The sequence below is a fragment of the Haliotis rufescens genome, unplaced genomic scaffold, assembly GCF_023055435.1.
Source record: "Haliotis rufescens isolate VD_foot unplaced genomic scaffold, xgHalRufe1.0.p SCAF_11, whole genome shotgun sequence".
Classification (NCBI taxonomy): domain Eukaryota; kingdom Metazoa; phylum Mollusca; class Gastropoda; order Lepetellida; family Haliotidae; genus Haliotis; species Haliotis rufescens.
Genome location: NW_025963791.1, coordinates 43,568,181 through 43,596,156, shown reverse-complemented (window position 1 = coordinate 43,596,156; position 27,976 = coordinate 43,568,181). Strand labels below are relative to the sequence as shown.

The following is a 27,976-nucleotide window of genomic DNA, read 5'->3' as shown; positions in this document are numbered from 1 at the left end:
TCGGCTCGGAGTCAGTATACTGTGTCTAAGTGGGGTATTCTGCGGCATGGTATCTCAGTGTGCTAGCACTATAAATCGGCATCAGTCCGGACTAGAACAAGCAGCCACACACATACATACACGTGCATGCACGTCGCTATATAAGTGCAATAATCTTAGACGCGACGTTAAACCCCATTTCACCTCACCTCACCATATATGGAATCAAACATGTCTACTGTATGTGACGAATAGGTGTGCTAGACTTCAACTTTCCAAATGAAGACCTGTGACGAACGGCTGGGGACACCACAAATGGGCTTCACACATTGTACCCATATGGAGACTCGAACCCGGGTCTTCGGCGTGACGAGCGTACGCTTGAACCACTGGGCCACCTCGCCGCAAAAGGCTCCTCAGACGTCTAGGCCAATGGAAGACTGAGTCGGAACACATATTCTGCATCGTGATTTATTAAACAACATATAGAAAATAGTACATATGGTATATAAATATAGTACAAATTGTCCATATAGTCTCAAGAAAGCGGAGGTTTTCTGTGGGAGACGACTCTACCGTTTGTTATTGCACTCGGGAACGAGGAATGCCCAGTTGCACACTGAGTATCTGGTGTCGTAGGCCAGGCCGGGAGGACACTCGAAGGAGCTGAGGATGCCGTTGCTGCACATGTAGAACATGGTGCAGTTGGCGCTAAGGCCGGCGTACGTCCAGGAACCCTCAACACACGTGGTCTGCAAGGCTGATGAGGGAAACACAGGTTGAGATGAATATAATAGATACATAAAATAACTCTTCGAAGGTGAGCATCGTTGTGGCGATACAACGATACGCTCACCATCCTTTTCAAAGTGATAGATCCTAACAATATGATCGGCTTAGGATGCGATTTAGCACACAAAACAACAAATTCGAAAATTGATGTGAAATTATTTTTCCTGTTCCCTAATATTAATATAAAAAGGCATCAGATTCTGTGTTCAATCAGCCACAATCATGAGAGCGCAAATGAATCAATAGGTTTTATTTTCATATATGTGACAGTGTGCATTTGACCCGGGCGGTTTCATCAAACAAGCTTGACAGTCAACGAAACGAAAAACAACAAACCTGCTTCATCCATGGGTGACGTTGGCGATTTTTGGGAAGTAGGAGAAGTAGGTGATGTTGGAGATGTCGGTGATGTGGGTGACGTTGGAGATGTCGGTGATGTGGGAGACGTTGGAGATGTCGGTGATGTGGGGGAAGTTGGAGATGTCGGTGATGTTGGAGAAGTTGGAGATGTTGGAGATGTCGGGGACGTTGGAGATGTCGGTGATGTGGGGGAAGTTGGAGATGTTGGAGATGTCGGTGATGTGGGAGACGTTGGAGATGTCGGTGATGTGGGGGAAGTTGGAGATGTTGGAGATGTCGGTGATGTTGGTGACGTTGGAGATGTCGGTGATGTGGGTGACGTTGGAGATGTCGGTGATGTTGGAGAAGTTGGAGATGTTGGAGATGTCGGGGACGTTGGAGATGTCGGTGATGTGGGGGAAGTTGGAGATGTTGGAGATGTCGGTGATGTGGGTGACGTTGGAGATGTCGGTGATGTGGGTGACGTTGGAGATGTCGGTGATGTGGGAGAAGTTGGTGATGTTGGAGATGTCGGAGATGTTGGGGAAGTTGGAGATGTCGGTGATGTTGGTGACGTTGGAGATGTCGGTGATGTCGGTGACGTTGGAGATGTCGGTGATGTTGGTGACGTTGGAGATGTCGGTGATGTTGGAGATGTCGGAGATGTTGGGGAAGTCGGAGATGTTGGTGACGTTGGAGATGTCGGTGACGTTGGAGATGTCGGTGATGTTGGGGAAGTCGGAGATGTTGGTGATGTTGGAGATGTCGGTGATGTTGGAGCCGTGATGAGGGAACAGTTGAGGACGTCTTTCATCTGTGATATGAGAGGGAAGCTGACAGCCGCGTTACAGAAGGAGCCATCGAAGTCATCGAAGCTGTAAGACCAGACCATGGCACCGCCGTAGCCATTGTCCACCACGTACTGAAGCTGTAGAGGAACAGTTGCACAAACAATATCTTCAAAGTAGAGGAACAGCTGCACAAACAATATCTTCAAAGAAGAGGAACAGCTGCACGAACAATATCTTCAAAGTAGAGGAACAGCTGCACTAACAATATCTTCAAAGTAGATGAACAGCTGCACTAACAATATCTTCAAAGTAGATGAACAGCTGCACTAACAATATCTTCAAAGTAGATGAACAGCTGCACTAACAATATCTTCAAAGTAGAGGAACAGCTGCACTAACAATATCTTCAAAGTAGAGGAACAGCTGCACTAACAATATCTTCAAAGTAGAGGAACAGCTGCACTAACAATATCTTCAAAGTAGAGGAACAGCTGCACTAACAATATCTTCAAAGTAGATGAACAGCTGCACTAACAATATCTTCAAAGTAGAGGAACAGCTGCACTAACAATATCTTCAAAGTAGAGGAACAGCTGCACTAACAATATCTTCAAAGTAGAGGAACAGTTGCACTAACAATATCTTCACAGTAGAGGAACAGCTGCACTAACAATATCTTTAATTTGAGTAAAGAACAGGTACCAGACATTCTACCACATACCGAAGCTGTATCGAGAGTTGCAACTACACGATCTTCAAATGCAGTAAGAAATAAACAGACATTAAAGTCAGTGTCAGCTGAAATGTTTGTGTAGCATTCCCCGGTTACCTTTTCACGGAAACTCTGACTGTCGTCGTAGCCCACCCATTGAGTTGAGCCGTCCTTGGGCCCGAAGGCGTAGGGGACCTTCATGTCCGCCATCCTGACTCTCGTCCAACCATCCCTCTCGATCAGCTGACAAATCTGAAGAAAGAGGCAGAAAAGTATCACAATTTGATACTCCTCTAAAAGTGAGGATTGTTTCTTGGTCAATGGATCTTAGTCTATAGAGTAAGTTTGGTTTCTGTTGTGCGTTCTTACCTCCATGTACCCAAGAAAGCCGTTGGATCTGGTGTAGGTTCCACCTGATCCCGCTCCCGAGAAAGGCGCCCCGTAATTGGTGTTGGATGGGTTCGAGAGGGTGAACGAGCGACCGTATGAAGCCAGGCCAAGGATGAGCTTCTGGGGGTCGGCGCCACCATCTCGCCAGTACCGCATGGCCCAGTCCTGGGTAGAAACAATGACATTGTATGTACCACATGGGAGTAATAGGAGAGAGGAAATACCTAATCATGTACCAATGACACATGGAGTAAAAGGGGAGGGGAAATACCTAATCATGTACCAATGACACATGGAGTAAAAGGGGAGGGGAAATACCTAATCATGTACCAATGGCACAGGGAGTAAAAGGGGAGGGGAAATACCTAATCATGTACCACTGATACATGGAAGTAAAAGGGAAGGGGAAATAGCTAACCATGTACCAATGGCACATGGAAGTAAAAGAGGAGGGAAAATAGCTAATCATGTACCAATGAAACATGGAAGTAATAGGGGAGGGGAAATAGCTAATCATGTACCACTGAGACATGGAAGTAAAAGGGGAGGGGAAATAGCTAACCATGTACCAATGGCACATGGAGTAAAAGAGGAGGGAAAATAGCTAATCATGTACCAATGAAACATGGAAGTAAAAGGGGAGGGGAAATAGCTAACCATGTACCAATGGCACATGGAGTAAAAGAGGAGGGAAAATAGCTAATCATGTACCAATGAAACATGGAAGTAAAAGGGGAGGGGAAATAGCTAATCATGTACCACTGAGACATGGAAGTAAAAGGGGAGGGGAAATAGCTAACCATGTACCAATGGCACATGGAGTAAAAGAGGAGGGAAAATAGCTAATCATGTAGCACTGAGACATGGGAGTAAAAGGGGAGGGGAAATAGCTAATCATGTACCACTGAGACATGGAAGTAAAAGGGGAGGGGAAATAGCTAATCATGTACCACTGAGACATGGAAGTAAAAGGGGAGGGGAAATAGCTAATCGTGTACCACTGAGACATGGAAGTAAAAGAGGAGGGGAAATAGCTGATCATGTACCACTGAGACATGGAAGTAAAAGGGGAGGGGAAATAGCTAACCATGTACCAATGGCACATGGTGTAAAAGAGGAGGGGAAATAGCTAATCATGTACCACTGAGACATGGAAGTAAAAGGGGAGGGGAAATAGCTAATCATGTACCAATGAAACATGGGAGTAAAAGAGGAGGGGAAATAGCTAATCATGTACCACTGAGACATGGAAGTAAAAGGGGAGGGGGAATAGCTAACCATGTACCAATGGCACATGGTGTAAAAGAGGAGGGGAAATAGCTAATCATGTACCAATGAAACATGGGAGTAAAAGGGGAGGGGAAATAGCTAATCATGTACCACTGAGACATGGAAGTAAAAGAGGAGGGGAAATAGCTGATCATGTACCACTGAGACATGGAAGTAAAAGGGGAGGGGAAATAGCTAACCATGTACCAATGGCACATGGTGTAAAAGAGGAGGGGAAATAGCTAATCATGTACCAATGAAACATGGGAGTAAAAGGGGAGGGGAAATAGCTAATCATGTACCACTGAGACATGGAGTAAAAGGGGAGGGGAAATAGCTAATCATGTAACACTGAGACATGGGAGTAAAAGGGGAGGGGAAATAGCTAATCATGTACCACTGAGACATGGAGTAAAAGGGGAGGGGAAATAGCTAATCATGTACCACTGAGACATGGAAGTAAAAGGGGAGGGGAAATAGCTAATTATGTACCAATGACAGAGTAAAAGCTTGTGCACTTACCACATTGAACTGGGCGTTAGGGGACACGTCTCCTGCCTGGGGGTACAAAGGACTGTGGTGCCCAACCACCTGGGGATTGTTCCATGTGCCAGACAAGTCATATGTCATCACATTGATCAGATCCACAAGACTGGAAGAAAAGAACACGAGATAAATTCAGGATATAGGTGAATCGAAAATACTAAAGTACTCTGTTGGTTTGTCTGCTACGGATTGCAACAAGGAAGGTATCATTGGAAATGAGAAGGGTGCTGTAGCTGACTTACTAGGCACGGCGAGGATGTTGTAGCTCTCTGAGTAGACACTACAGGAATATTGCAGCTAACTCACTGGAGACGGCAGGATGTTGTAGCTCTCTGAGTAGACACTACAGGAATATTGCAGCTAACTCACTGGAGACGGCGGGATGTTGTAGCTCTCTGAGTAGACACTACAGGAATATTGCAGCTAACTCACTGGAGACGGCAGGATGTTGTAGCTCTCTGAGTAGACACTACAGGAATATTGCAGCTAACTCACTGGAGACGGCGGGATGTTGTAGCTCTCCGAGTAGACACTACAGGAATATTGCAGCTAACTCACTGGAGACGGCGGGATGTTGTAGCTCTCTGAGTAGACACTACAGGAATATTGCAGCTAACTCACTGGAGACGGCGGGATGTTGTAGCTCTCTGAGTAGACACTACAGGAATATTGCAGCTAACTCACTGGAGACGGCGGGATGTTGTAGCTCTCTGAGTAGACACTACAGGAATATTGCAGTTAACTCACTGGAGACGGCGGGATGTTGTAGCTAGCCTACGTGACTCAGCCTAGATGATGTAGTTGCGTTACTAGCAGAGAAGGATGTTGATTCTAGCGGATTTACTAGACATGGCCTGACGTTGTCGCCGATTTATTAAAGAGGGCAGGATGTTGTAGCTAGCGTATTAGACACGGTGGGATGTTGAAGCTGAGATACTGGACACTGACAAGACGTTGCAGCTTTCTTTTGTAGATACGATAGGATGTTGTAGGTTGCGTATTAGACACAGTCGGGATGTTGTAGCTATCTTACTCGTGATGGCAGGGATATTATAGCTGACTTACCTAGACAGCCTGGATGTTGTAACCAATTTACTTGAGATGATAGGGATGTTGTAGCTGACTTACCTAGACACGGTGGGGATGTCGTACGAGCCATCGATATTGATCTTGCCGGCGGAGACGGCGATGATCAACATCAGCTTGTTCTGACCTACCGTCAGCACCTCCGCGTCAATCGTTGTCCTCAGTATCTGAATGATAAACAATTGAGTTATTTTTTTCTAATAAAAAATAGTTGTTGTTTTTTATCTTTACGACACGCTCCAACTACTACCACCACTGCTTATACTGACACTATCATATCACTACCACTTCCGTTGTAACACACGCTAAACCTAACAATTATTGAGAGAGTAGTATTTCAATCGTTTGCATGAAAATGCCGATTGTGACACCATACTACGTGGCGATTATAACGCACGACATGGACGTTTGATTGACGATATTTTGAATGATTGTAACAGGTGTATACCAAGTGTGGAAGATATGGACTATATTCAGGATGTGATGGTGTGTATGACGATTGTGGAAGGAAAGTGATTGGTGTTTGTGGTACAGGACTATATTCAGGATGTCATGGTGTGTATGACGATTGTGGAAGGAAAGTGATTGGTTTGTTCAATCCTAAACAGTGTGAACATTTGGTTCTATCTAAACACGTTTAGGGTCTAAACACATGAAATGAGCTATCGCCTCATTGCCTAAACACTACCTGAACACAACATCCCCATAATCCAAACATGTTTAGAATTCATACACCTTAATATGTTTAGAATATAAATACCTTTAACATGTTTAGAATATAAATACTTTTAAACATGTGTAGAATATGAACACCTTTAACATGTTTAAAATTAAAACATGCATAAAAGAGTGCATCTTATCAAGCTATAAGTAAAATATGGATGAAATGTATAATATAGATTCACAGGCACTTGCATAACCATAGATACTACCAAGACTTATAACAAACTTGGTCTAACATTAACATAAAACTGTACAAATAAACCAAGCTTCTGGTGACTAGAAAGTATGACACCCGTGACGACAACAGACCCCGTAAGTGGTAGATTGACGGACTACAAATTCAGAGGTTGCAGGTTCAAATCCGACCGAGGTAAAACAATCTTTGTGTTAAAAATGTGCTGTTTCTTTGCGCCTAACGGTAATTCTCTCAAACAGGACGCTGACAATGAAAGTATATCTGGTTACTACTTAACCAGCTTATAGTTGACGATAGGCCGCCTACTCAAGAACATACTTACTGATAAGTAACGTCTACTAAAATAATAATGTCTGAGTGGACAGTGAAATGCACAAACTATGTTGGTATACTTTACAAAATATTTCTGTCTGTGTTGTTAAGAAATAGCGGCGTTAAACAACAAAGAAAATGTTAAGAAATAAGTATATATGCCAAGTTAAGAATGTGTTAAATATTATGAAATATTGTGAAGCCACCGAGGTTTCCACAACAGGAAGAACCGACAACTTGTAGTCTAGATCACTTACTTTGTGTACTCCAAATATAAGATTTGTTTACATAAGACCACTTTCTAATTGACATTGTGTGTTCCTATACTAGTACTGGCGACGGCCTACCAACACTGAATACAACACCACTACTACGGCAATGACATGGTGGCTGCACTACTCACCTGCATCAGTGACGTAAATCTGGCGGACAACCCGGAGTCGGACGGGAACTCCCAGTCTATGTCGATGCCGTCAAATCCATATTGCCTCGCGAAGGTGATAGCTTTGTCGGCGAATGTTTGGATGTTGCCGTCGCTTGTGACGAGGGCGTTGAATTGCCACGACACGCCATAACCTCCCACAGCTAGGAGGATCTTTACGTCCGGGTTAGTTCTCTTAATGTCCATGATCTCGCCGTACAGCGCTGCGCAAGACAAATCACTCATTCACTAACACAGACTAGTACTTGAGATTAACGAACTCTCACCTGTGCTTACTTATTCACTAACACAGACTAGTACTTGAGATTAACGAACTCTCACCTGTGCTAACTTATTCACTAACACAGACTAGTACTTGAGATTAACGAACTCTCACCTGTGCTTACTTATTCACTAACACAGACTAGTACTTGAGATTAACGAACTCTCACCTGTGCTTACTTATTCACTAACACAGACTAGTACTTGAGATTAACGAACTCTCACCTGTGCTGACTTATTCACTAACACAGACTAGTACTTGAGATTAACGAACTCTCACCTGTGCTTACTTATTCACTAACACAGACTAGTACTTGAGATTAACGAATTCTCACCTGTGCTGACTTATTTACTAACACAGACTAGTACTTGAGATTAACGAACTCTCACCTGTGCTGACTTATTCACTAACACAGACTAGTACTTGAGATTAACGAACTCTCACCTGTGCTGACTTATTCACTAACACAGACTAGTACTTGAGATTAACGAACTCTCACCTGTGCTGACTTATTTACTAACACAGACTAGTACTTGAGATTAACGAACTCTCACCTGTGCTGACTTATTCACTAACACAGACTAGTACTTGAGATTAACGAACTCTCACCTGTGCTGACTTATTTACTAACACAGACTAGTACTTGCAATTGTCGAACGCTCTTCTGCATTCACTCACTCGCTCACTCACTCACTCATTCACTCACGCACTCACTCACTCAATAACGTCTCTCCATGTCTCCCATCCACTAAACCACTGGAGCTACTGCCAACCTACTTATGTCATTCCATTCGTATGTGATGACGTCGAAGGTGTTGACGTCGATCCTGGCGAAGGCGTAGATGATGTGTGTGCATAACGTCGGGTCGATGTCAGACGGGTTGAACTTGGAAGTCCCCGTGCGATACTGAGCCCAGTTGGTGAAGTAGCACAATCGCTTCAGATCACACGTACCTGTTTCAACACAGACGACGAGACGACGGTTTTAACATGATGTTATGCAATAATGTCAACCGACAACATTATTCAATTGTATTTGTATTTTCAGTTTCAAGGTAATACTTCGAAGGTCGTAATAGTTTTGCAAATACAGATATTACCTGAACAAATAAAACACCATGGATTACAATGTATCCGTGCTGCTTATAGTGGCCAAGTTTCCATTTGATGAACGAGATACAGAGAAATGCGAGGGCACTGCCCTGGGAAAGGGCCGTAAGATATTAAGTCTTGAAATATACACGCACCTGCTGTAAGAGACAATGTGGCCCAAAACACCAGTAGAGCTTTATACAACATTCTGTAGAAGTCTGAAACAAAACAAATTACCAATAAGCTTGCATGTATATATGACGTACCGCAACGTAAGTGAGTGAGTTTGGTTTAACGCCGCTTTTAACAGTATTCCAGTTATATCGCGGCGTGTCAGCTTAATGTGGGAGGAAAGGACGAAGTGATGCAGGTGTCAGACGTTTACCACTTCGGTGAAACCCACGAGCCCGGGTATGGTGCTGACAAACCTAGAAACATAATCGTGGCGAACCGGGATTCGAACCCACAATCATAGGTTTTTGGCGTGCCCAAGGGACGCAACTCTGCACAGCGAATCGCGGCGCCTTAGACGACTGGGCCACCCGTGCCCCCCGTACGGCAACGAGTAAGATCACAAACTGCCAGGTAATTGAAAGTGTACACTTATAATTGGAATTGACAAAACATTATACACGTTACTCAAACGTTACAAGGCTGAAACCAGTCATCGTAACAATGCCAACGTAAGGTCCCAAACCCAACAATGACTCACGTATTATACCATTTTATGTTTGTTTCACTTTTGAGCCAACATCAAACATGAGTGTGTACTTTCTTTCCCCAGTCGGTTTAGTCGATATTCTAGCACCCAGTACAGGTAGTGTGAAGCGTTTCCGGATCCTGGTGATATGGACAACCTGGTTCCCGATTCTGACGTTATCCCAGAACGCGGCCTACATACACGGAAATATCGCCCTGCACTCCTTCTCACTGAACAAAAAGGCCCGTGGCCCACAAGTACTGAATAAATTGAAGAAGTGAGGACTCTCATTCCTTTATATATACACATCATGAAACCAACATGTAACAAATTTCAATTAATGAAAGTATTCCACTTCAACAAATACCAAATAAACATACATAAACAATGGTGCAATGTGTGCACTGTTCAACTTACCTGTGAGGAGTCTAGTCGCAAAAGCTGAACGTATCCAGAAAGTTGTTTCGTCTTACTTATATACCCACATCCCGCCATCTACCCGAGGCATGGCACCCTTATCTCACGCAGAGGTACATCACTGGTCAACTTCTCCCCCTGGGCAGTTGGTCACTCGCGTCCCTGGCCGGAGAGCCACCCCCAGGGGTGTTACAGGGTAGAATGAACAGGTAATGCAATCAGGCTACACTGTTATGGCGCTTGTTATCGACAGCAGCATCACCAGAGTTACAGCATGTATAGCCCAGCCTCTTTATAAACAATGTAGATCGCAGATAAGACACCATCATTTCTTACGATATTGAAAGATGACAAATGTCATACCCTATCAGTCATGTAAATATGTAATATTAGCCAGCGTGGGTAATGTTAATAGATTTAGTTTTGTCTTCTCTTTCACATTTACATTTTCTTGTTTCAGTTCGCTGAAGTTAATGTGATGGATCGCGATTTCTAACTGTCTACTCAGAATATCTATCATACGTGAAAAATTTCTTAATTACACAACTGACTATATGGATATCTGACGCGCTGACTTGCAGTATGAGCGTGAAGCGCATGTTGCTGTGAAGAAGCTCTCACCGTCTCGACGCTATAGTTACATGGAGTGACGCCAGAACACAAACAGCACGACGACACTCCGAGATGACAGTGTTAATAGGCAACAAAAACACATCCATAGTAATTTTGCGCGTGACATAACAAACCCTTGACTTTGTACGAGTCGACCCCCGTGCACATTGTATTTAATATATAGGTTGTGGAGTTATCTGGGCGTGGTTGGCATCCACCCGTATGTCGAGATGCTGTTATTAAGGGCGGGGGAACAGCTAGCGACGTTATCTGGGTGTGGTTGGCATCCACCCGTATGTCGAGATGCTGTTATTAAGGGCGGGGGAACAGCTAGCGACGTTATCTGGGCGTGGTTGGCATCCACCCGTATGTCGAGATGCTGTTATTAAGGGCGGGGGAACAGCTAGCGACGTTATCTGGGTGTGGTTGGCATCCACCCGTATGTCGAGATGCTGTTATTAAGGGCGGGGGAACAGCTAGCGACGTTATCTGGGCGTGGTTGGCATCCACCCGTATGTCGAGATGCTGTTATTAAGGGCGGGGGAACAGCTAGCGACGTTATCTGGGTGTGGTTGGCATCCACCCGTATGTCGAGATGCTGTTATTAAGGGCGGGGGAACAGCTAGCGACGTTATCTGGGCGTGGTTGGCATCCACCCGTATGTCGAGATGCTGTTATTAAGGGCGGGGGAACAGCTAGCGACGTTATCTGGGCGTGGTTGGCATCCACCCGTATGTCGAGATGCTGTTATTAAGGGCGGGGGAACAGCTAGCGACGTTATCTGGGTGTGGTTGGCATCCACCCGTATGTCGAGATGCTGTTATTAAGGGCGGGGGAACAGCTAGCGACGTTATCTGGGCGTGGTTGGCATCCACCCGTATGTCGAGATGCTGTTATTAAGGGCGGGGGAACAGCTAGCGACGTTATCTGGGTGTGGTTGGCATCCACCCGTATGTCGAGATGCTGTTATTAAGGGCGGGGGAACAGCTAGCGACGTTATCTGGGCGTGGTTGGCATCCACCCGTATGTCGAGATGCTGTTATTAAGGGCGGGGGAACAGCTAGCGACGTTATCTGGGTGTGGTTGGCATCCACCCGTATGTCGAGATGCTGTTATTAAGGGCGGGGGAACAGCTAGCGACGTTATCTGGGCGTGGTTGGCATCCACCCGTATGTCGAGATGCTGTTATTAAGGGCGGGGGAACAGCTAGCGACGTTATCTGGGTGTGGTTGGCATCCACCCGTATGTCGAGATGCTGTTATTAAGGGCGGGGGAACAGCTAGCGACGTTATCTGGGCGTGGTTGGCATCCACCCGTATGTCGAGATGCTGTTATTAAGGGCGGGGGAACAGCTAGCGACGTTATCTGGGTGTGGTTGGCATCCACCCGTATGTCGAGATACTGTTATTAAGGGCGGGGGAACACAACAAACATGCTATTGCTACACGTGCACCGGCATCTAATCAGTCAGACATCAACTTCAATTAACACGTGGTCCAGTAGATTGAGCGTCTGCCTGGAAAGAGCGGAAGGTCGTTGTTCGATCTGTGGTCGGTGGTACACTGTGTCTCGGTGGGGTATTCACGTCAACACCGCGGCATGGTTTCTCGGGGGTCTAGCACTATAAAATAAGCATACGTCCGGTGAGTGATTGAGTGGGTATGAGTTTACGCTGCTTTTAGCAATATTCCAGCAATAAGACCGCTAAGGCACTCCAGAAATGTGTTTCACGACTTGTACCCAGTATACGTCCGGAATAGTACAGACACACACACATACTATGACTGTGTTCGCCCCGGTTCGCCCCGATTATGTTTCTAAGTTTGTCAGCACCACTACCTGTGTTCCTGGATTTCACCAAAGTGATAAACGTCTGAGACCTGCATCACTTCGAGCTTTCCTCTCACATTAAGCTGACACGCCGCGATATAACTGGAATATTGTTCAGAGGAATTAAACCCAACTCACGCCTTTACAAGAAGTATATGATGGCATGTCGGATAGCCCAAAGCTCCTTCAGATCGTAGACTTTCCGCGTTCTGGTGAAACCTGGGGAAGTTCGGAAAGACAAAGGATTGTTTGTTTGTTTGTTTGTCTGTTTGTTGTTTAACGCCGCACTCAGCAATATTCCAGCTATATGACGGCGGTCTGTATATACTCGAGTCTGGACAAGACAATCCAGTGATTGACATCATGAGCATCGATCCACACAACTGGGATACGATGACATGCATCAGCCACAATCAACGAGTCTGACCACCCAATCCCGTTAGTCACCTCTTACGACAAGCATGGTCGCCTTCTACTGCAAGCAAGGGTTGCTGAAGACCAATTCTACGCCGGATCTTCACGGGCCGAAAGACCAAAGATGATAATCGGGGGGAAACTGAGACTCGAACGGCTGTGGGACAAACGAGTGAGTGAGTGAGTGAGTGAGTGAGTGAGTGGGTGAATGGGATTTGGGTGAGTGAGTGAGTGAGTGAGAGAATATATACAACCGAATCCCACGTACCAAGAGGGGGTTGGCAGCCTCACTCACTGTGTCCCTCTCAGTATTGCGGTAATCGTCCTGACATATGTCATACATTTCAGGGTTTAACTAAAACTAAAACATATCGAGAATTTTTAGAACTACCAGACCAAATGTGACGTGTTCTGCACACATGTTATGAATATGGGGGTTTCGTTTAATATAAGACTGAACGACTAACAACACAGGGGAGACATGTAAAACATACGTGCCAGACAATAGTAGGCGAAATTAAAAAAATAATTCCAGTACAACTACCCAGAAACCAGCATGTCCTATCGTATTTTTCAAATAAGTATTACAGATTGACCACGGCGGCATGACCAAGAGACGCCGTGCTTCCTATAGGTTAAAGACATTTGTTATCAAATGAAATGATGCCTCTTCCAATACATATTCATGAAGACATCTCTCCGACTTTACCGTCGTGATTCACAATTTGCACGTGCATATGAATGCACGAAACACATTTTGGATGTCTGCTGTTTGTTGGGGGCATTGCGCGTGTCGCCCACGTGTGACGTCACGTCAGCAAAATGTATACTCGCGATCAAGCCCGGGAGGTAGTTCGCCTTGTAATCCAAGATGGGTGGCACATTGAACAAATGTTTGCCTTTAACCGGAATCGAACTGATGTCTAAAGACAAATCTATAAAATCTTAATTGTCTTTTTAATATAGTGAACCTTGAATATCTGGACAGAGAATAGATCTTCAGCAACCCATGTTTGTTGTAAGAGGTGAGTAAGGGGATAGGGTGGTCAGGCTCGTTGACTTGGTTGATGCATGTCATCATGTCCCACTTGCCTAGATCGATGCTCATGGTATCAATCACTGGATTGTCTGTTCAAGACTTGATTATATATAGACCGCCGTCATATAGCTGGAACATTGCTGGGTGCGGCGTTATCGTGAACATCAAAGTATGACATCATACTAAATGTGTGAACTTCTGTGACTTCTATTTCAAACAACTATAGCTATTTATTGGCAGACTTGGGCAGTACAAATGACAACCAGATTTGACAAAAGATGTTATAACTCTCCCTGTTTCAACATGCGGCGCCTTGTTCGACGTCTTGAATGATTACATAACTAATTGTAATGTTCCCAGTAAATGTAAATGGACTAGTCTTGTGAATGAAAAAATAAGAAATGTAGATTCTGTAATGCTTGTGAAACAAACGGACATGACCTGTTTAGATATATTAGAATCAGATCAGAAGGTCAACACAGAATTCGGCAATTTTCGCTACGCTTTCCTTCAAAGTTTTATGTTCTGTCTGATATGGTGAAAAAAGGATGTTCCGGGATAGAATCGCGAGAATGTCATTACTAAACTGTAGCCCCTGACATAGTCAAACACATTTTTATGTCATGTACTATTAATATGAAGGAAAGAAATGAAATGTTCGAAAATATCTTTGATATCACAGATGCGAAATGCTTTGTTGACCTTTGGTCCAATTATGATGATGTTATCATGTCTTTCCTCTGAGGTGGCCTGCCTGATTGCATGAAAAACCTTGAGCCTGACATATGGGACCAAACTATGTAACTAGTCTCTCACTATGTTAACAAGTTGCAGCATGTGTTCATACCCCCTCCACTATGACATGTAACTACATTGTTCAGTTTTAATCAATATTCATGTATCTATCTTAAATAATGCATCTTCAATACTGGAGGAAATAAAGACAATCTATCTATCAATCGATCTGGCGACGCCATTATGGATGCTGTGCCGTGAGAGCCAGCACTCTCAGCTCAGCAAGGACTCGTATTGCCTCGCTGTACGCTCGCGCGATCTCCCGCCCCCTGAACATGCGCCCCTGACCTCGACGTCCAGCCATACGCCCAATATTGCGTCCACATCACCGTCAGTCACACCTAGCTCGGTGTAGGCAGCTTCTGAGATTCCGAAAACAAGACTTGGATAGTATACTGTTTGCAGAGGAGTTCAGGTTTAAACTGGGCACCTCTGATGCTCATGCATGGGTCTACCGGCGTCCTGGAGAACGTCTTAGCGAAGTGTAACGGTATGGGGTGGCATAACAACCCGTGTAAGAACACAATGGAAATTTGAATGGAGTACGTTGCCGGGACAACATCGTTCGTGATCGTGTTCGACCCTTTGTGCAAATGCAGGGACGTAACGTCACGTTGCCCGCATGTTGCACGTGTTGTAACAAACGTTTTAAGGCAGCTTAACATTGCTGTACTGCTATGACCGGCTGTTTATCGAGACCCCTCTCTCACAGATCATGTATGGGATGAGAAAGAACGACGCTTACGACAGAACTAGAACCAGCCGGTAACGCTTGCTCAGTTGGGCCTACCTATGGTTGACATTTCGAACAACATCCCCGAGGCTGTTTTCTATCATCTGGTGTCTTCAAGGCACAGCCGCCGCCTGTATCAACGTAAACGGTGGTCACACCTGTTACTGACACCGTTAATCGAGTTGTGTCACCACTCCTAAGTTAGGGTGTGTCGGTCCTTCTGTAACCAAGGGTGGTTTTCGTAGATCAATTTAGTTATGATAAAACATTCATCAGACGAGTAGCCAAATTTGTTATGACCAACATAACGTTTACGCTTGTATACAATGGTAGTTTTGAAAAATAACACGCGTGCACAAGTGATAACGATTAGAAAAATATAAACAATAATAAATGTATTAATTTATAACATTGATATATATATCTATATATCTATCTATATATATATATATATATATATATATATATATATATATATATATATATATATATATATTCTGGAAAAAAAGATGTGTAATAGTCCGATTATAATTACCAAAGGAATGTGTTTGTTTGTTGTTTAACGCCGCGTTAGCAGGGGAGATTTGGAAGAGGTGGAAATATGATATTTGATTATAAGGCTAGTGGACACACATGCCTCGGGAAGATGGGAAACAACAAGTACCATCTTTGACGTGTTTTGGTATAACGAGGCTCGGAATCGAACCACCTACCTTCCGCTCTCCGCACTATCCATTTGACTAGGGAGGTGGCTCAAACATCAAGGAAGCTTGTGAACTTGGTTTTGCCTCTTTGGAATGGCGTGGCATCGACCATGGGTTTATGTTTTTTTTATATTCCGCCAAACTAAAGGTCATATGTGATGTTAATGTTCTCTCACTTGTAATGATTACATGCAGAGTAAGGATATGAATGTACCTCTCCTTCTTCACCTTGTGTAGGTATACCCTGACAGCCATGTGAAGCTGCTCATCACACATCACCCCGCGTGGTGTTGTTCTATTTGGAGGCAGTATGTCGTCATCAATTATTTCTGGACACACACTGCATTGTTGGCGCCATAGTGTGGGGTTAGGGATGTTTTCTGGCAGTGCAACTCCAGATTGAAACAGACCGAGGCTTTACATGGTACCAAAGGTTTGTTTGTTTGTTGTTTAACGAAGCACTCAGCAATATGCCAGCTATATGACGGCGGTCTGTAAATAATCCAGTCTGGACTTGACAATCCAGTGATTGACATCATGAGCATCGATCCACACAGTTGGGATACGATGACATGCATCAACAATCCTCTTTCGCCTTTTACACACACACACACACACACACACACACACACACACACACACACACACACACACACACACATACATACATACATAAATATATTTATATATATATATATATTATTCATCGGTTCCGACCAGAAGTACCGGTTTTGTACCTACAATGCTCAATTAACAAGATATATTTACAAACAACATAACGCTATGAACAATTGGGTGTTTCATGTCTTTAAAAAGACAAAATAAATCTCAAAATAATGTTTCAAAAATAGAATGTGCACATTTCATACATTGCAGTTCCTGTATAATTTCATACATTGCAAGTGTTTTATATATATATATATGTATGTACATAATTATTTTATACATAATGTATGCAAATAATCAATAATGGACATGAGAAATTAGTGAATGATATCATAAGCAAAGTTCCGCGTCGCCGAAGACACAAAATAAACCGAGTCACTGATGTTTCCAGCCGAGTGTCTGCCTCTTGTTTTACCCCAGCCACCTCGAGCTGAAGATAACTATGGAGGAACACACTTGAACATGAATGTAGTAATTCCCTGATCACCATACTACATATGTTCCTGTAGCGAGGTCATGGTGACGTCACTGATGAACACCTCGAGCTACAATGTAACGGCAACATGAACTGACACTGATACGTTGTGACGCCATTATTACTGTACGTCACTATACATAACGTCAGCAATGGTCTGAATATCAATGCCGTAGGACGTGTGAAGCCAATACTACACGTGATCCGTATATGGATAATGGTACAGGAGCATGCATGTCTCACTGATTTTAAGAAAAGAGTGCCAGAAAACTTGTATTTCAAGAGCAAGGTTACGAGCAATGGTAAGACATGAATTCTTACACGAGTTTCGTAAATATTCATTCGAAGCACATGTATGACACACATGCTTGTATAATCAACTCTATATATTTTCTGGAAAATTGGGAAGGAATGTTAGCTACACGTAGACCGGTTGTTCATATTTTGACGAGTGTGGTGCATGTGCATGTGCATGTGCATGTGAAGACAGGTTCCTGTGCATTCTGCATAGGGATGTTCCAACATCCCCACAGAGATAGATGTGCACACTTAGCTTGTATCTCATATCACAGCCTGATTTTACAGCTGATGAACCATATAGTTTCAGATAAAATACTGCGAGTACTGGAATAAATACATTATATTTAGGGAGGTCCGAGAAATGAATACGTATTTGAACTTGACGAGGGGACACAGTTAGACAAAGCTTCTCTAGTCGTCTGAATATCTGTCCTCTGATCTGTAAAAGTCGTACGCCTCATTAAACCCGGGGTTTTGGTACTGCGTGTAGCCCCTGTACACGGTGTATGGCGACCTCGGGTAGTCGGGGTAGGTGGATGTCCTGTCCATGGCGGAGTGTTTGTCCTTGTCGACGCTGGCTCGTGAACGTCTGAGAGGAAACAGGCACAAGTAACGACATCAGCAACAGCATCTCTGCAGCAACGGACATTTCTCTGCTCATGGAGAGACTGATTCTCACATATTGAGAGCGAGGATAAAGCGTTTGGTTTTGAATAAACACTACTAGTTCCATACAACTTTTATTGATTTTGTCACTCTTGAATTTATAATGTGTTTATCAAACAAAAACTAGCGCCAATCGAACTGATGCTCACAAATCACATTCCGCATGCTGTGAAAGACAATGTTTAGGCGTCCACTAACGCCTTATGTTGTTGTGTACTACACGTTCTATTGATGATGAGTTTCATTTTATCTTGGAATGTCCTTATTTTCAGTCAAGTAGAGAAATGTTGTTGCCGCCCTATTATTATATTAATCCTTCCATTAATAACTTATCCCAACTTCTCGCATCAGCGAACCCTGTAGTTATTAAAAGTAGGTCTTTATATCTACGTATCTAAGAATCCTACCAAGATAACGAAGATAGCTGCATGTGTAGTATTACTTGTATAGTAAAAACAGTTCATTTCGGCAATACCTAATATTACTTATATGTATGACAAAAAATGCAAAGTGCGCTTTTGAAACAAAATATCGATTTGGTTAGTTCGAGAAGCACTCACTGCTAACTGCTAACTCACCCGCAGTCACCTGACTTCCGATCCGAACACGGATTGTAACCACGTGATGAAATCTCAATGATGATGTTTATCGCAACAAGTGCACTTTGTACTTTTATTCCTTACTGTAATATTTCTTATTGCCAGAAAGACTTGTTTTAGTGCTTCTGTTTCCAATGCGAGGAAAGCAGCTGGTAAACGGGCCAGTCGACTGTACTCCCCAGTGGAGTGATTCATGGCATGATGTGAAAGGTTAGCATGGCATTAAGTAATTAAGATTTAAAGACACATTTTGTTATATTCCTGTCTATTTAAGGAGAGAAGTTCACCACTAATCTTAAGGCTGTGAATCAGCCGAAATATCACCACATGCGATTTCTTAGAAAACTAGTTTTAGATATTTCAACCATTTTAATGTTTTTAGAGTGAAATTGAAACACAATTCATCTTCAAGTATAAAAAACCCACCTCGCTTCAAACTGTGTCAACTGTCTAAGTTATGTGGTTTCATAGCAGATATTTAAACATTTATAGGGTTAACTTTCAACCATTTAACAAGCGTTTTAATATCCCAGGCTTAGTGGTTTCTGAAAACAATGGGGGGCACGGGTGGCCCAGTCGTCAAAGGCGCCGCGATTCGCTGTGCAGAGTTGCGTCCCTTGGACACGCCAGAAACCTATGATTGCGGGTTCGTATCCCGGTTCGCCCAAATTATGTTTCTAGGTTTGACAGTACCATACCCGTGCTCGTGGGTTTCACCGAATTGGTAAACGTCTGAGGCCTGCATCACTTCGGGCTTTCCTCCCACATTAAGCTGACACGCCGCGATATGACTGGAATACTGTTAAAAGCGGCGTTAAACCCAACTGACTCACTCACTCTGAAAACAATGACTGTATTTGATTATAGATTTTATTTTGAAAGGAATCCGATTACCGTGAGGTTGATGTCCTATCATCGGATGAATACTTAGACATATTCATAATTTGTTCTAATGTACTTCTGATCTCACACATCCCACTATCCCACTCCTTCTCCCTTGACATTTTTATGGAATTTCGGCCCTGGGCAGCTACGAATAAAGCCTAAACTATACCTACACGCGGAGTTACCCTCGTGTTTACTCCTAACATCCTGAAGTATTAAGAAGCCTAACATTACAATATACAGCAAGCACAACAACGTTGTTCCACCACAGACACCTACCTGTGGCAGTAACAGCCTATAGCCAGGCCGGCGATAAGCAGGACGAAGAGGCCGACAGAGACGCCGACGATGACCCAAGGCAGGTTTGACTCAACAGCTGTGAGAAGGGGAACCATGAACAGTTAAAGGATACGACAAACTTGTCAACCCCCAAGTCCCCAGAAAAACCGCATATTTCCACCACACATTGCCCGATTCAGTCTGAGAGAGCAGTATAGTGATGAGGCCAGACCAGCATCAACATGTTAACAGTTAGGAGAAGCCAGTACCATGAGAAACAAAACAAGGTCCTCTAACATCGAGAACCAGTAAAGTATTTGGTTAACATGAAGTGGATACAACTTGAAACACATGCAACATTCAACTGCCATAGCAGCCATGGTGATGCCCGGTCAACGCCGGACAGTGCAGGTGTCACCGGTGTAGTATGTTCTGTGTGTGGTGTGATCAACAGTTACTCTCATCGCCAGACAGTGCAGGTGTGACCAGTGTAGTATGTTCTATGTGTGGTGTGTTCAACAGTTACTCACATCGCCGGACAGTGCAGGTGTCACCGGTGTAGTATGTTCTATGTGTGGTGTGTTCAACAGTTACTCACATCGCCGGACAGTGCAGGTGTCACCGGTGTAGTATGTTCTATGTGTAGTATGTTCTATGTGTGGTGTGTTCAACAGTTACTCACATCGCCGGACAGTGCAAGTGTCACCGGTGTAGTATGTTCTATGTGCGGTGTGTTCTATGTGTGGTGTGTTCAACAGTTACTCACATCGCCAGACAGTGCAGGTGTCACCAGTGTAGTATGTTCTATGTGCGGTGTGTTCAACATTTACTCACATCACCGGACAGTGCAGGTGTCACCAGTGTAGTATGTTCTATGTGCGGTGTGTTCTATGTGTGGTGTGTTCAACAGTTACTCACATCGCCAGACAGTGCAGGTGTCACCAGTGTAGTATGTTCTATGTGCGGTGTGTTCAACAGTTACTCACATCACCGGACAGTGCAGGTGTCACCAGTGTAGTATGTTCTATGTGTGGTGTGTTCAACAGTTACTCACATCGCCAGACTGTGCAGGTGTCACCAGTGTAGTATGTTCTATGTGTGATGTGTTCAACAGTTACTCACATCGCCGGACAGTGCAGGTGTCACCGGTGTAGTATGTTCTATGTGTGGTGTGTTCTATGTGTAGTATGTTCTATGTGTAGTATGTTCTATGTGCGGTGTGTTCAACAGTTACTCACAACACCGGACAGTGTAGGTGTCACCGGTGTAGTATGTTCTATGTGTGGTGTGTTCAACAGTTACTCACATCGCCGGACAGTGCAGGTATCACCAGTGTAGTATGTTCTATGTGTGGTGTGTTCAACAGTTACTCACATCGCCGGACAGTGCAGGTATCACCAGTGTAGTATGTTCTATGTGTGGTGTGTTCAACAGTTACTCACATGACCGGACAGTGCATGTGTCACTGGTGTAGTATGTTCTATGTGTGGTGTGTTCAACAGTTACTCACATCGCCAGACAGTGCAGGTGTCACCGGTGTAGTATGTTCTATGTGTGGTGTGTTCAACAGTTACTCACATCGCCGGACAGTGCAGGTATCACCAGTGTAGTATGTTCTATGTGTGGTGTGTTCAACAGTTACTCACATCGCCGGACAGTGCAGGTATCACCAGTGTAGTATGTTCTATGTGTGGTGTGTTCAACAGTTACTCACATGACCGGACAGTGCATGTGTCACTGGTGTAGTATGTTCTATGTGTGGTGTGTTCAACAGTTACTCACATCGCCAGACAGTGCAGGTGTAACCGGTGTAGTATGTTCTATGTGTGGTGTGTTCAACAGTTACTCACATCGCCGGACAGTGCAGGTATCACCAGTGTAGTATGTTCTATGTGTGGTGTGTTCAACAGTTACTCACATGACCGGACAGTGCATGTGTCACTGGTGTAGTATGTTCTATGTGTGGTGTGTTCAACAGTTACTCACATCGCCGGACAGTGCAGGTGTCACCGGTGTAGTATGTTCTATGTGTGGTGTGTTCAACAGTTACTCACATCACCGGACAGTGCAGGTGTCACCAGTGTAGTATGTTCTATGTGCGGTGTGTTCTATGTGTGGTGTGTTCAACAGTTACTCACATCGCCAGACAGTGCAGGTGTCACCAGTGTAGTATGTTCTATGTGCGGTGTGTTCAACAGTTACTCACATCACCGGACAGTGCAGGTGTCACCAGTGTAGTATGTTCTATGTGCGGTGTGTTCTATGTGTGGTGTGTTCAACAGTTACTCACATCGCCAGACAGTGCAGGTGTCACCAGTGTAGTATGTTCTATGTGCGGTGTGTTCAACAGTTACTCACATCACCGGACAGTGCAGGTGTCACCAGTGTAGTATGTTCTATGTGTGGTGTGTTCAACAGTTACTCACATCGCCAGACTGTGCAGGTGTCACCAGTGTAGTATGTTCTATGTGTGATGTGTTCAACAGTTACTCACATCGCCGGACAGTGCAGGTGTCACCGGTGTAGTATGTTCTATGTGTGGTGTGTTCTATGTGTAGTATGTTCTGTGTGTGGTGTGATCAACAGTTACTCACATCGCCAGACAGTGCAGGTGTCACCGGTGTAGTATGTTCTATGTGTGGTGTGTTCTATGTGTAGTATGTTCTATGTGTAGTATGTTCTATGTGCGGTGTGTTCAACAGTTACTCACAACACCGGACAGTGCAGGTGTCACCAGTGTAGTATGTTCTATGTGTGATGTGTTCAACAGTTACTCACATCGCCGGACAGTGCAGGTGTCACCGGTGTAGTATGTTCTATGTGTGGTGTGTTCTATGTGTAGTATGTTCTGTGTGTGGTGTGATCAACAGTTACTCACATCGCCGGACAGTGCAGGTGTCACCGGTGTAGTATGTTCTATGTGTGGTGTGTTCTATGTGTAGTATGTTCTATGTGTAGTATGTTCTATGTGCGGTGTGTTCAACAGTTACTCACAACACCGGACAGTGCAGGTGTCACCGGTGTAGTATGTTCTATGTGTGGTGTGTTCAACAGTTACTCACATCGCCGGACAGTGCAGGTATCACCAGTGTAGTATGTTCTATGTGTGGTGTGTTCAACAGTTACTCACATGACCGGACAGTGCATGTGTCACTGGTGTAGTATGTTCTATGTGTGGTGTGTTCAACAGTTACTCACATCGCCAGACAGTGCAGGTGTCACCGGTGTAGTATGTTCTATGTGTGGTGTGTTCAACAGTTACTCACATCGCCGGACAGTGCAGGTATCACCAGTGTAGTATGTTCTATGTGTGGTGTGTTCAACAGTTACTCACATCGCCGGACAGTGCAGGTATCACCAGTGTAGTATGTTCTATGTGTGGTGTGTTCAACAGTTACTCACATGACCGGACAGTGCATGTGTCACTGGTGTAGTATGTTCTATGTGTGGTGTGTTCAACAGTTACTCACATCGCCAGACAGTGCAGGTGTAACCGGTGTAGTATGTTCTATGTGTGGTGTGTTCAACAGTTACTCACATCGCCGGACAGTGCAGGTATCACCAGTGTAGTATGTTCTATGTGTGGTGTGTTCAACAGTTACTCACATGACCGGACAGTGCATGTGTCACTGGTGTAGTATGTTCTATGTGTGGTGTGTTCAACAGTTACTCACATCGCCAGACAGTGCAGGTGTCACCGGTGTAGTATGTTCTATGTGTGGTGTGTTCAACAGTTACTCACATCGCCGGACAGTGCAGGTATCACCAGTGTAGTATGTTCTATGTGTGGTGTGTTCAACAGTTACTCACATGACCGGACAGTGCATGTGTCACTGGTGTAGTATGTTCTGTGTGTGGTGTGATCAACAGTTACTCTCATCGCCAGACAGTGCAGGTGTCACCAGTGTAGTATGTTCTATGTGTGATGTGTTCAACAGTTACTCACATCACCGGACAGTGCAGGTGTCACCCGTGTAGTATGTTCTATGTGTGGTGTGTTCAACAGTTACTCACATCGCCGGACAGTGCAGGTGTCACCAGTGTAGTATGTTCTTTGTGTGGTGTGTTCAACAGTTACTCACATCGCCGGACAGTGCAGGTGTCACCAGTGTAGTATGTTCTATGTGCAGTGTGTTCAACAGTTACTCACATCGCCGGACAGTGCATGTGTCACTGGTGTAGTATGTTCTATGCGTGGTGTGTTCAACAGTTACTCACATCGCCAGACAGTGCAGGTGTCACTGGTGTAGTATGTTCTATGTGTGGTGTGTTCAACAGTTACTCACATCGCCGGACAGTGCAGGTGTCACCAGTGTAGTATGTTCTATGTGTGGTGTGTTCAACAGTTACTCACATCGCCGGACAGTGCAGGTGTCACCGGTGTAGTATGTTCTATGTGTAGTATGTTCTATGTGTGGTGTGTTCAAAAGTTACTCACATCGCCGGACAGTGCAGGTGTCACCGGTGTAGTATGTTCTATGTGCGGTGTGTTCTATGTGTGGTGTGTTATATGTGTGGTGTGTTCTATGTGTGGTGTGTTCTATGTGTGGTGTGTTCAACAGTTACTCACATGACCGGACAGTGCATGTGTCACTGGTGTAGTATGTTCTTTGTGTGGTGTGTTCAACAGTTACTCACATCGCCAGACAGTGCAGGTGTCACCGGTGTAGTATGTTCTATGTGCGGTGTGTTCTATGTGTGGTGTGTTATATGTGTGGTGTGTTCTATGTGTGGTGTGTTCTATGTGTGGTGTGTTCAACAGTTACTCACATGACCGGACAGTGCATGTGTCACTGGTGTAGTATGTTCTTTGTGTGGTGTGTTCAACAGTTACTCACATCGCCAGACAGTGCAGGTGTCACCGGTGTAGTATGTTCTATGTGTGGTGTGTTCTATGTGTAGTATGTTCTATGTGTAGTATGTTCTATGTGTGGTGTGTTCAACAGTTACTCACAACACCGGACAGTGCAGGTGTCACCAGTGTAGTATGTTCTATGTGTGGTGTGTTCAACAGTTACTCACATCGCCAGACAGTGCAGGTGTCACCGGTGTAGTATGTTCTATGTGTGGTGTGTTCAACAGTTACTCACATCGCCGGACAGTGCAGGTATCACCAGTGTAGTATGTTCTATGTGTGGTGTGTTCAACAGTTACTCACATCGCCGGACAGTGCAGGTATCACCAGTGTAGTATGTTCTATGTGTGGTGTGTTCAACAGTTACTCACATCGCCGGACAGTGCAGGTGTCACCAGTGTGGTATGTTCTATGTGTGGTGTGTTCAACAGTTACTCACATCGCCGGACAGTGCAGGTGTCACCGGTGTAGTATTCATTGCAGTCGCAGATAACTAATCCATCTGTACCGTCCCTACAAACGCCGCTATTTTTACAATATCCTTCGTCCAGTTTACACTTGGCTGCAAAGAGTATAGAAAAGTCTGTGACATTTATTGTTATTGTGTTACAGAACTAAGTATACGTTGCGTGATTGGTATAAGCATTTGTTGACGTACAAAAGAAAGTCCGAAAGACTTTGGGAGCGACTGAAACAAAGCTTGAGAATGCTAGCATTATTACATACATTCAATATATGGCGTTTGGCGTTTCGGTATCATATGAACACAATGGCACACTAAAAGTAGCAGACTTTTACTAGTAACAATGACACAAACATATAGGGGTCACAGAGAGATTATTCACGTTGTCCTTGTCAAAACACAGGTGAAACAAGAGTTTGCCACTTACGTGGCTATACCCCCCGACCCTGTTGCAGAATTTAAAACATAATTAAATCTAAACAAACCCTAACCTTTTTTAACCGAGGTGGAACTTGTCATGGAACTTGTAAAAAAAAGAAGAGTTTGGAACCTACGTCAATCTTGTTGCCATGGAAACGTAAAAAATATAAATTTCTAAAATTTCTAAATAGCAAAAGGCACCAGTTCAGCATGTACCTGACAGACCTGCAACGTTTGATGAAAAAATATATTGAACGGTGTATGAGTTATGTTCCGGAAACGAAACGTGACGGACGGACGAACGGACTGACGGACGGAGCCCGTTTCTATATCCCCCGCCAACTTTGTTGTGTGGGGGATAATAATAAACTTGTTAGTCACTACATAATCGTAAATCGTCGGCTTTATATTGAGTATGTCCATTCCGTGCATCAGTGCAGGCCCCATCCCTTGCGTCACCGATGACGTCAAATGCCCGTTGAAGTTAGCAGGGATGACGTCGCTCCAGGTCCTGGTGGTGGACTGGTGGTTCTGGTCGGCTTCCGGGTTTTATTTCAAGATGATCCCCCAAATGCTCGATTGGGTTCATGTCAGGAAGCAATGCAGGCCATGGCAAAACATTAACGTTCATGTTGTTCATGAAATACTTGCAGTTTGGCTATCAAGCGTTATCATACTGACTATACCGTATGGCTGTTGTTGGATAAATGGCACAAAACTTCATCCTGACATCTCTGCGCAGTAACATTGCCTTGAGTATTAACCAGTATGGTTTTCATGTTTCCACAGATTCCTTTCCGGACCACGCCACAACCATTTCCAAAGGGTTGAACTTCCTGGTCTGGAACAGTTCTGCGTAAGGCTTTCACCTTGGCGTCTGTACACACGCTGTACAGCTCGAAAAAGGCGTTTGAGGGCAGGACTTTTCCCCACTCTCGGACCTGCCAACCATGTTCCCTCAATCTCGTTAACACTGTCTGTGGGCGACATGATGTCCAAATTCCGTTGAGGCCGTTACTGTCCCGGAGATAAGGCGGTTGCGGAGGTGACGTCCACGGATGTAACAGTCTTCAATGTGCGTGTGTTACAAACGTCTATTTGTCCTCTCCACCCCTCGCTCTCTCCCCCTTCCTACACAGTTTGCTCGACCCCCATGTGTATTATGATAAAGTATAGTTTTGCCCTGAAGTAACTATTAAAGCAGGATGACGTTCCGTTTGCCCTCACTCTATGAAGGTTCATACTCCAATGAAAGCATATAAAGTCAAAGTCTATTCTCTCTCTCACACACACACACACACACACACACACACACACACACACACACACACACACACACACATATATATATATATATATATATATATATATATAATATGCATCGGTTCCGACCAGAAGTACCGGTTTTGTACCTACAATGCTCAATCAACAAGATATATAAAGACAAAATAAATTTCAAAATAACGTTTCAAAAATAGAATATGCACATTTCATACATTGGATATTCCTGTAGTATTTCATACATTGCAAGTGTTTTATATATATATATATATATATATATATATATTATGTATGTACAGAATTATTTTATATATAATATATGTAAATAATCAATAATGGACATGAGAAATAAGTGAATGATATCATAAGCATGTTCGGTGATTATACGTCAATTATGTACACAAATACCAATCTATTGTAGCCATTGAATTAAAAAGAAATACAGATCTACTCACAAACGCAATCCGAGATGTTGGTGCTCCTGGTGGTGTCTGTGGAGCGCACACCAAGACAGACCTTACAAGATGTCTTCCCTGTCTGGTCCTGGTACTGACCGATGTCACAGTCCTGGCAGGCGTCCGTGGCTGTGTTGTGTCTTGTGCCGGCTGGGCAGGGCTCTGTAGTAACCACAGAGGATACGACTGTTATTCATTAAGTCGGGACATGTCTACTAAGCCTGCACTCACTACGACCAATTAGGCCTGTCACGTGGTCCTGGAGGGTACAAGTATGTTGTAAGATCGTGCCAACTATTGTGAATTAAAAACTGTGAAAATGTATGAGGCGACCACATCATCCCTTACAATTCAGTGACGTGAAGTAGCATGGATCACTAAACGAGTCGCCTTCTGATGACATTTTCATAATGGCTGTATTGTATCTTTCGAAGGAGAAAAAGTCACCCGTTAATGA

At 44.1% G+C, this 27,976-nt stretch overlaps 2 protein-coding genes across 5 annotated transcripts in view; both read right to left on the bottom strand.

The window, feature by feature from the left end:
* Positions 1–436: 436 nt before the first annotated feature.
* LOC124126020 (chitotriosidase-1-like) lies at positions 437–10,343 on the bottom strand. Of its 2 annotated transcripts, XM_046489448.2 has the most exons (10): positions 10,049–10,343; positions 9,087–9,149; positions 8,617–8,793; positions 7,539–7,780; positions 5,947–6,071; positions 4,795–4,924; positions 2,983–3,168; positions 2,731–2,865; positions 1,108–2,038; positions 437–739 (listed from the first exon to the last, which is right to left on the bottom strand). In XM_046489448.2, the coding sequence occupies exons 2-10, from the start codon at positions 9,136–9,138 to the stop codon at positions 552–554; spliced, it is 2,166 nt and encodes a 721-aa protein (XP_046345404.2). In that variant the 5' UTR covers positions 9,139–9,149; positions 10,049–10,343; the 3' UTR covers positions 437–551. The 2 variants fall into 2 exon arrangements, with proteins under 2 accessions (XP_046345404.2, XP_048248762.1); XM_048392805.1 differs by lacking the exon at positions 10,049–10,343 and having other exon boundaries at positions 9,087–9,239.
* A 6,618-nt stretch (positions 10,344–16,961) lies between these two features.
* Positions 16,962–27,976, bottom strand: part of LOC124126022 — a 103,749-nt gene continuing 92,734 nt past the window's right edge. For all 3 annotated transcript variants that reach the window (XM_048392802.1, XM_048392803.1, XM_048392804.1), the window contains 4 exons: positions 27,520–27,681; positions 25,340–25,462; positions 20,046–20,142; positions 16,962–18,205 (listed from right to left, as the gene is read on the bottom strand). In XM_048392802.1, the coding sequence (XP_048248759.1) occupies positions 18,028–18,205; positions 20,046–20,142; positions 25,340–25,462; positions 27,520–27,681 (560 nt within the window). In that variant the 3' untranslated portion in view covers positions 16,962–18,027. The remainder of the gene's footprint in view (positions 18,206–20,045; positions 20,143–25,339; positions 25,463–27,519; positions 27,682–27,976) is intronic.

Excerpts from the sequence above, each read along its gene's own strand:
- LOC124126020 (XM_046489448.2), bottom strand. The coding sequence starts at position 9,138 with ATGTTGTATAAAGCTCTACTGGTGTTTTGGGCCACATTGTCTCTTACA. Across the intron at positions 8,794-9,086 it reads CACATTGTCTCTTACAGCAG|GTACGTGTGATCTGAAGCGA; the intron begins GTGCGTGTATAT and ends GTGTTGAAACAG. Across the intron at positions 740-1,107 it reads GTCACCCATGGATGAAGCAG|CCTTGCAGACCACGTGTGTT; the intron begins GTTTGTTGTTTT and ends TTCCCTCATCAG.